The sequence below is a fragment of the Typha angustifolia genome, chromosome 15 (assembly GCF_048772165.1).
Source record: "Typha angustifolia cultivar Huaian chromosome 15, ASM4877216v1, whole genome shotgun sequence".
In the NCBI taxonomy this organism is placed as follows: domain Eukaryota; kingdom Viridiplantae; phylum Streptophyta; class Magnoliopsida; order Poales; family Typhaceae; genus Typha; species Typha angustifolia.
The window spans coordinates 18430159-18440140 of NC_133253.1; the positions used below are offsets into that span (position 1 = coordinate 18430159).

The 9982-nt window shown below is 38.8% G+C and overlaps 1 protein-coding gene across 1 annotated transcript; it reads right to left on the reverse strand.

Moving 5' to 3' along the window:
• Positions 1-23: 23 nt before the first annotated feature.
• On the reverse strand, positions 24-1711 carry LOC140777334 (uncharacterized). Its single transcript, XM_073121375.1, has 5 exons — positions 1479-1711; positions 1102-1361; positions 908-1001; positions 695-806; positions 24-480 (listed from the first exon to the last, which is right to left on the reverse strand). The coding sequence occupies exons 1-5, from the start codon at positions 1615-1617 to the stop codon at positions 342-344; spliced, it is 744 nt and encodes a 247-aa protein (XP_072977476.1). The 5' UTR covers positions 1618-1711; the 3' UTR covers positions 24-341.
• Between the last annotated feature and the right edge of the window lie 8271 nt (positions 1712-9982).

The window sequence follows — 9982 nt, forward strand, 5'->3', positions numbered from 1 at the left end:
CGATCCAAATATAGGCCTGAGTGTCAATAGAAGAGACGAGAGTTAATTTGCACACCAAAAGATTACACGATGTCCCTTTCACTTCAATATGCGATGTTCCTTCTATCGAGCAATTTGGACTCCAGAGGACCCACGATCAATGATGGATACCTAAGAAATGCATGAATCTGACGACGTCTATACTATTCCTCACTGCAATGAGGATTACAATCGGCTGAAGCTAGACATATAGCTGACAATCCAATAGATTCATCCTCCCTAACCGCAGGGCGGCAGCATCGTTCCCACCTACCACTTTCCCTCTCTTTTAGAACCTCCAGATTCCCAACCGTAGATCGAGCTCAGATTCTGTGTTTTGGTGACCGTAGATCTAGCTCCTGCGTCCATGCACTCTTGTCTTGGATGTGGATGTACCAGTAGTTCTGCGCTATCGCATCCGGATCCATCGCCGCGTCCATGCTTACATCTCCCCGCGATGATCTGGTAAAGAGTGTCATCGTAAGAAGTATATATATATATATCCAAACAGCAATATTAATAGCTTCTTGGGTTCGATTGGTCGATATTAATTTTGGTCCTCCTTTAAAAGGACCAAGCTACGATAGTAGTTAGAACCTTTGACATCAGGTAATTAGAGCCATGTGCATGTACTTCTTAGAGCTAGCAACTCTTAGATGATGGATTTACCACTAACCTCGATCCCCCAATTATGCCATCGATAATTACGTGCGCAATGTGGATTCCGGACGCTTGGAACTCCCTCGCTAGACACTGAGACAACCCCCGCAATGCAAACTTACCGCAACCTATTTGTAAGTATCAAGCAGTAGAGTTAACTAGTGCGTGGAATGGAATAACATATAGATAGATAGATATACATAACATAAGAGTGAGAAAAATATTATACTTAGTTCACAGTAGCCTGGAAAGCCGTTGAGGGAAGCCGAAGAACCAGTAAATATAATGGTGCCTCTACCCCTCTCGACCATCCCAGGGATAACCTTTCATAATTAATTAGGTAGCGCCAATTAAATGGTACCATTAATTAGTAAGTAACTAAAAAGAAAGTAAAGATTCGTGGGCATTTTTTTTTTAATTTACTTGTTGGGCGCAATGGAAAGCCCCAGCGGCGCAAACCGCGAGGGATCGCTCGAAGGAATCGAGGCTAATGGCCATGAAATTAGTGGGCTGGCAGGGGGTAGGCTCGCACGCGTTGTAGACGAGCACTTCGACGGAGCCAAGCGAGAGCACGCCCTCGAAGGCTTCGCGGACGGACTTGGAGTCGGCGCAATCGATCCGGATCGCGAACACTTGGCCTTTGGCGTCGCGGGCGACCTCATCAGCGAACCGAGACAGCTTAGCTGCAAAAATTGAAGTAAGGTGATTAGGATAAAGGTAAAATAAGGACCTATTAGAGGAGGGGGAGGGGGAGGGGGAGGGGGTGGCCGGTGGGGTGATTGGAGTTATTAAGAGCTTGCCGAGGTCACGCGCGAGGATGGCGACGGTGTAGCCTTCGTGAGCGAACTTGCAAGCGACGGAGCGACCAAGCTTTGGGCCGACGCCGACGATGGCGGCGATGCCTTTAGAGGAAGTCGAGGAGCTCGACATCGAACGCATGTTTGGCTTAATGAGAGAGAGAGAGAGAGAGAGAGAGAGAGAGAAGAGAAGAGTTTGGCTTCCTTTTTGGTAATTAAAAATGGTGAGAGGAGCGTTGGAGGTCCTTGGGCAGCATTTATATGTGTTTTGTCTTCATCCGTAACTGGCTGCTGTGCAATGGGGTTCGTAGGGCGGATTCACACAATCCACGGCACTGCATGCCAAGTTGCGTCCACGTGGCACCATCCTATCCACGTGGCAGGCCCGTTCTGATAGGAGCCCGGTTCCGAGGATCATATAGTCCCAACTCGAGACAGATCTAACTTTAATGAGGTGAAGATTTTTTTGGCTGGGTTCTTTATTTTCCCGCCCCCCTCCCTCTCTCTCTCTCTTTCTCTGTCTGTCTCCGGATAGATTTTTCTTCTTCAAAATGTCTGTCATGCGTAGTAGTTGAGAGTTCTCAGCGGACAGCTGTCTGGATGCCTGTCCAACGATCCCCCAAGTAGAGGTCCCATTCTGGTTGGTTCCGGTCTTGTGGACATATCTACACGCTTTTCTAAACAAAAAAGATGCCTTAAAAAGAAAAGGGGTGAATCCAACACCTGGAATGGTATTTGGGATTCTGTACCACCAAATCTTAACCGGCTTGGTTTGCATATACCGTCCGTTGTATACTTGCGTCGCTATGTATTTATAATATTCATTGCAATTAGAATATCAGACAGTACAGCTAGTTCAACATGGCCTGACGTGAATGGATCAACTAGGCCCAACTCTCTCAAAATACAATTAGCAAAAACTAGCTCTAGCAAGACAACCAAATACATTCTTGTACAAAAATGAACAAAGCTTTAGAAGGAATTGGGTCTAGGTAGGACTCGGTATAAGATGAGTGTCAATGTATTAATTAAGCGTAATGCATCTTGCAACTATAGCCGCACCGACTCTAATTAGTGGTTATAATCGGAATGAGTTATTTGAATTCAGCTCATAATAATGCAAGCACAAACATGATCTCGTGACCAAAATTTTAGCATCAGTCAATATTATCTATATATATATTTTTCCGTTAGTCTTTGAATTGGTTATTCCAAAATGCGTCCAATATAGTCCAGCTCAACGGACAAACGGGTATGAATCTTTAGGACGTGATCAGCTAAATTATATTTTGAGGATTTGTTGCTTGATTTGCTTGCCTGTTGAACATAAATGCTGTACAAGAAATGTGTTTAAGGTTATTTCTCCCCAAACAAAAACCAAAAGAAAACAAATTAGTTTAGATCTCTAAGGTCCGAGAAAGTTAGAATCAGCTAAATTAACTCTTTTCAATAATTAAGAGTGAAGGACCACATCATTTATGAATCATTTTGAAAGACGCATATTGCAATTAATAATCTTGTCCCTTCCAACTTTGTAGGCAAATAGTTGCATTCATTCAGTCAAATTTTACGAGCTTAATATACAATAGAAAAGTGGGGATATTTTGGAGAGCCCCTCTATCAGCACTATAAGAAAAAGAAGCATCAAGCCCAAAGATAAATAGATTCAAAATGATAAACACTTGAATCACTCAAATTTTGCAGGCAAGCATTAGCTTCTTTCTAATCAAAAGAGGTATCACATAGCATTAAAGCTATAACTTGCAAAAGCTAAAGCCCTAACGAAGACAACACACCATGGCATAGGATTGGCCCAGCCAAAACCTAAATCGCTTAACACCAAACAACCTAATTGTGGCCAAAGCCAAAAATTGGGCAACACAAAAACACCGACCAAACACCACTAGGACCCAGAGGAGCTTGACGAGATGCCGACTGGAGCAGCAGCAAAAGGAATAGATCGACGACAAGGAGATCTAGCAGGGTCGGCAACGACGGCGAGGAAGGCAACAACACCACCGGAGCTAGATCCCTTAGTGACGCGCGTGGGCATAGAGGGCAGAGGAAAGAGGAAAGGGGACTATATGCTCGTGGAAGAAGAGGATTGTGAAATATGAAAGAAATGAGCTAGGAAGGGAGTAAGATGCGAGGTGAAGAGAGAGAGAGAGAGAGAGAGAGAGAGAGAGAGAGAGAGAGAGAGAGAGAGAGAGAGAGAGAGAGGAGCAGCATCGGTGCGAAAATGAGAGCGGTAAAGGAGGAGGACGGTGGATGAAGGGAAGGGGCAGCAACAACAAGGATTAGAAAGAAGAAAAAAAAAGAAGGGAGAAAGAAAAAAAGGAAAAAAAAAAAAGAGGCAAAAGAGGGGAGGGGAGTGGCTAGGAGAGGGAAAGGGAAGAAAGCCCGAAGGGAGAAAGCCCCTTCTTAAGAAGGGGAGAAAACTCGTACGCTAAACCCTAGCAGAGCTAAGGCCGGTGTAGGTTGATCCAAGTGATGTTATATGTACATGAATGGGAAATATTACTGCTCTACTTGTAACCAAATTCTTTTCAATTGATTTTACTTAGAAATAAGTTTCACTGTTATGACAAATAATAGTATTTGAAGTGACATCTCGTTGTTTGAAAATAGTTAGGAATTTATTTTAATATCTTCTATCTTTCTATTATACTCTTCATCGTCAACACTAATTAATTATAATATAGATATATAATATAAAATTAATAATATCGCACCTACTTGGGACATGTCAATTTTAATCATCTTTGGAAGTAATGAAAAAAATAATAATGCACGTTTACTTCAACCATTCTAAAAGATGATAATAACAAGTAATCTTGAAATTGACAATATATTTATTAAACAAATTAAGCCAAACAATTATGAAGCAAAGAAATAGAGAATGACAAAGTAGGTACGAAAAGAAGAGAAAAATAGCGTGAATATAGATAAGAAGAGAAGAGACATAGATATAGGTTCATTAATTATTACACTAAGGGCTATTTTGGAATATACAAGAGTTTGTTTACATTAGAAATTAATTCGAACATAATCAGACTTCAAATCATCTAACTTCATGATGTACAGTGAAATCCATCGAAATAATCCAAAATCAATTGATTTCCTCTTATTGGGATAATTTCAAACATAAGATTTCCTTTCTAATAGAATTTCAAATATATTCGAATAATTTGATTTAAATGATATCGGCATGACTTCTCCTCTCTAGCTCGGCTAGGTTGGGTGAAGGAGCTTTCTCCCCATTGCTGAGAAGAGACTTTTCTTTTTTCCCTCCGAGCTTTCTTCCCCTCCTCTCTCCTTGCCCAAGTGGTTAGGCTTTCACCTCTTCCTCTTCTCTTTTGTTTTTTATATTTTTTTTTCCCATTTTAGTTTCTATTTGATCCTCCTCGTCGTCACCGTTGCCCCTTCCCGTCGACTGTTGTCCTCTCTAGCCACTCTCATTCTCGCACCGACGCTGCCTCCAACCTCTCTCTTATTCCCTCAAATCTTACCTCATCCCTCCTTGGCCTTCATAGTTCACCATCCCCCTTTTTCATGAGCTCACCGTCCCTTTCTCCTCTTTGCCCCTTGCATTCTGTAGCTGCTTGTGTGTGCTAGGGGATGTAGCTTCGGTCGTGTTGTTGCCTTCCCTATCATCATTGTTGTACCTGTAAGATCTCCTCTGTGTTGAACTGATCCTTCTGTCACTACTCCAGTCAACCCAACCCCTCTCCAATTGGCACCTCATCAAGCCTATCCGAGGCCTAGTGGTGCTTGACAGTGTTTTTGTATTAGCCCGGGTCTTGGCCTTGGCCACAATCAGAGTTGTTTAGTGTTGTGGAGTTTATGTTTCAATGGGTTTTGTCCAATGACATTGCGTGTTGTCTTTGTATTTGCATGTTATAGTTATAACACTTTGATTAAGAAGAAGCTAAGCAAGCCCGTAGAACTTTGGATATTTTAAGTGTTTATCATTTTGAATCTATTAGTTATTTTGGCTTGATGCTTATTTTCCATATAGTGCTAGTAAAGGAGCTCTTTAAAATATCTCCGTTTTTTCTTTGTGTGTCAAACTTATAAAATTTGGTCAAATATAATGCAACTATCTACCCATGGGCTAATAATAATAATAATAATAATAATAATAATAATAATTATTATTATTATTATTATTATTTTGATTTAAGGATTCCAAACAAGTTGTCCACTGAAAATTCCAGTTTTTCTTTTCTTTTCTTTCTCCTCCTTTTTCTTTCATATCTTCTAAAACTTCTGCTAAGAAAAAACTGATTAAAAGAACTTCTGTCCTCTGGTGGCTATCAGTGGTTCAAGATAGACTTCAAGATTGGTTGTAGAGTTAGTAATATTATGGATCAATTATCATTTAAAATTTTCTATCTTTCCCGTTCTCAGAACCTAATTAATTAGATATGTCCACGACTTCTACATGCATAATAACGAAAGAGAAAGAGAGGCAGAGAGACAGAGAGGCTTGCAAACGAAAGCCCTCCTATTGTCCTCGTCTTCCCTTGGGTGTGTGGTTGCAAAACACACATCATTTGTCACTTGGGCTCGCCATTATATATTTGTTAAGGATTGCACAACATGAACCCAAGTTGGGTAATCAAGGAGGCCAACCATGCCACTCAACTAACCGAGCAATTTGCCAACGAGCACTTGAATTGAAGATATCAATCATACCTTCTTCTTCCTTATCCACCTAGGTTTTGGATCAGATGAGACTGCGATATAATCTTATCCTTTTTTTTTTAAAAGAAACTTAGATTTTGTACAGATAAGAAAAGTTGACTAGCGTATCAGTCGTGATTTAAAGATTCTTCATTCACAACTCACTCATTAGCCAATATAGATTTCTTCAATTTCTTTTATGGCAGAGTACAATTATTGGGTAGGACGGTGAGTTGGCCCAAACAAGCCAATGAAAATCTCGACCCATTGTACAACTCCCGGACCAAAGTGAGATAGATCCATCAAAGGATGTTTACAAGCCTAATACCGATTAGAAAATGGAGATAATTTGAACAATCCCTTGCTACCTAGAGAAAAACAAACTACTAACTTATCAAACTCAAACAGAACAAAGAAATAAAGCAAAAAATCTGCCAAGCTATTACACCGCTAGATTCGGGCTAGCTAAGAAATAAATATATACAAAGAAAGGCGCTACGTCGGATCGGGCAAGTCTAGACGGTTATCGATCTGGGGAGAGTTCTTAATGTTCAATGACGGTAGAGGAGAGCGAGTGGTAAATTTAAAAGCAGAGAAGCTAAAGAAAAAAAAAATTTTCAAAACCCTAGGAGAGAAGATGGTTCCCACCATTCTTCTTTTAAGGGCATATTATCATCTACTAACTATGATTTACTGAATCTGAACTTTAAATTCTAAACCCAATATAACCTGCAGCCTGCCTCCATTAGCCCATGAGCTAGCTACTCCCAACTACACAAGCTAATGATTTGGCTCAAGTGTAAGTTCTTTGATAGAAATATCTTAGATTTTTCTTATTTAATCAATAATCATCAATACGTTTCCTATAGATTCTCGTCAGCCATACTAAATTTCTTACGCATAAGAGGGATATATGATAGAAAAATGATCATTCTTTTAGAACATTAATTCGATGCCAAATGCTTTAAATCTCTCTTAAATTTCAATTCTAAAGTGAGAACCTATTAGTCGTTCGAAAGAAGTGATTAATCACCCGTTGAGAATATTATGCCCTAAATTGATCATACAAATAGAGTTACCAAATCAGCACAATATGTAATAGATCCTAATTATTTGATCTAAATAATAACCCATTTATCTGCTAGATTAACAACTAATAAATCGTGAGAAAATTGGAAGCTGGATGACATGAACTCGGTGAAGCCGGCCATATAGTCACAGCATGAGATATAAAATAAAATAAAATAGTACGGGAATCTTGTCATGTGCTCAATGAACAATTTCCTTCTTCGTATTAATTATATGACGAAATATGGTCAAAGAATCCGGCATGCGTATCTTATCACCGAATTTTGGTGGCCGATACTTTTTTTTGCACGTGGCTATATTAATTTCTCTAAGGCCAGTCTTTTCATTGTTGACTACGTCCATGTCTTTCCCTCAAAAATATTATATATATATATATATATATATAAAAGACTACGTCCGCATCTACCTGTGGAACGGATAACCACAAGACTACGATCTCTTATTTGACTTCTTTCTTAGGTTAATCTAAGGTTGTTTCTTGTTAATGTTTTCAGTAATCAACTACACTAATATGGTCCTTTTGATGACATAGCCGGGATAAGAAAGCAGAGGACCTGTGAGGAGCCAAATGGATGGATGCATAGCCAGGGGTAAATCGAATGGATCAGGGAAGACAAAGAGTTCGTAGGTTTGTATTAAGTTGTACTCCGAGAACTTTAAAAAGGATAGCTGAAGAATTCTTGTTAATAGGGACGTTTGTTTGTTTGTTTTTTCTTTTGCAGCTCCTAATGTATGAAAATTGTGGAATTTTGGGGATAATTTGTGTTGCTATTAATATTTAATGTAGTTTTCTTGATGGGCTGGCAAATTTTGATGTTGCCGACAGTTGGCTTAAAAAATATTTAATTGTGAAAAAGTAAGAGATGGAAGTAATTATTTTCTAAATTTTTTAATTTTTAATGTTCGGTTGCACAAAGTAAATTAAAGAACTAATATTTTTGCGCATTAAAAATAACTTTTTATTTTACCTTATTTTTTAAAAGAATAGAATCACTACAGTATTTTTTTAATTATTAAAATATATTTTTTAATAATTAAACTTATAAACATTAAAATTTAAAGAATAATGTCTTCTCCTCACAGAAAGAATAGAAGACATATAGCACTTCATATATCAATTGTGTATATTATTTAATCTTATAACTTCTTTTATTTCTATTATTTTTTAAATATAATTAGTATCGTCAGATACACGCGTGTGTGCTACTCAAATGGTTCGACTCACCCCCCAAGTTCCTAATCATTCCTATGGATCATGATAAGAGCTAGAGAGCCCCTGTCGAATAAAGTGATTCAAGAGCATAAAGTGAACTAGTAAATGAACTCAAAACAGTATAAGTTCCCCAGAGTGGGGGACAAAATTCAGGGACTTAGACTAGTCCTCAAAGGGAAGGGCCATAATTTGACAGATAGTTCACCAACTCTTTGGTACTTTTTAGAGACTCGTGGGTGTACTTTATGCCCAAAACAAAAGTGATTTCAAAGATTTGCTTTCATTCCATCGGTAATCAACTTTTCATTCTTCTTTTTGGATCTCTTTACTTCAAAATGACGAGTCCTGAGGAGGGGGAGTTGCAATGGTAAATTTTTGCAATTTGATACCAATACTTTTATCGATTTACATACTTTCAACAACACAAGCCCCTGTTCTGCTAGCTTAGGACAATGGTGACACGGGTGATTCTTTTTCTATGAAAAGTTGCAAATAAGTCAATGTGTTTCTGGCTGGACTGGAGACAGTGTCTAACTACTTGAGCCACAGTTGAAAAAGAGGAGTGGCGCGGTTGGTGCCAAGATGAGTGCTGATAATTTGTTAAGAGGTGACTGACTGGTCGCATGCACATGCCAACATAGCATCTGTACTCTGGAGTCATCTGAAATAGACAGAGCCAAAATCTTTATCCTTAATAATATTCTTTATTCTACATCTTTTAGACTGATGTTTTAAATATATATATATATAAACACTAGCAAAGGAAGATCCCCGTGCCACCTCACCTCTCCTCTCTTGCCGATTTGACTAAGAGGGGAAAAGTTTTTCTCTTTTGTCTCTTTCCCCTCTCTTCTTCTCTCTTTGTAGTATAGCTTTTTTTCTCTATTTTCTCTACTACTCCTTATTGGCTTCTACCAAGGGTGTGGAATACAAGTGGAGGGAGAGAGCTTTAGGGATTTAGATATTCCGAAGGGTGTAGTAGACATTTTATGCCCATTTATCAGGCTTGTCATTTTTCTCCTTTTTCGGCTTCCTTTTGTGCTTATTGTTCTCTTTGTTTACTTATTTATTTGTAGGTTGTTTGTTTATATTGATTATTGGGGTTCACACTGATAGTTTTCATTGCTATTGTCTATAGGTGTAAGACTATACACATTTGGGTCTGCAATGGTCGCGATGAAGCAGCTGGATGTCGAAACCCTTTGGGCTTGCTACAGTGTATTATGAAGCATGTTTACGAGCATGCAGTTACCAATCTCTCTATCTTTGTTATATGTATCACTTTTAAGAAACTACTAAAGTTCTTCGCATACAGACTTTTCTTTTCTTTTCTTTTTTTAAAAAAAAACCAATGTTCTTCTAGACCGAGATTAGTTATAGGGGATATTGATGCTTCATTCGTCCCATGGCGGGAGGAGAGATCAAACTGATAGTTGATCAGAATTAGAGTTTGAAATAATTAAATTCTTCTGGTTAACCCAAGGAAAAATGGGACAGCAGAGTTGTTTGAGGTATTGGA

Bases quoted from the DNA above. Each gene is read 5' to 3' on its own strand.
- LOC140777334 (XM_073121375.1), bottom strand. From the start codon at position 1,617: ATGCGTTCGATGTCGAGCTCCTCGACTTCCTCTAAAGGCATCGCCGCC. The intron at 1,362-1,478 runs GCAAGCTCTTAA...CAATTTTTGCAG, and splicing joins CATCCTCGCGCGTGACCTCG to CTAAGCTGTCTCGGTTCGCT. The intron at 1,002-1,101 runs GTAAATTAAAAA...TAATTATGAAAG, and splicing joins CTTTCCATTGCGCCCAACAA to GTTATCCCTGGGATGGTCGA.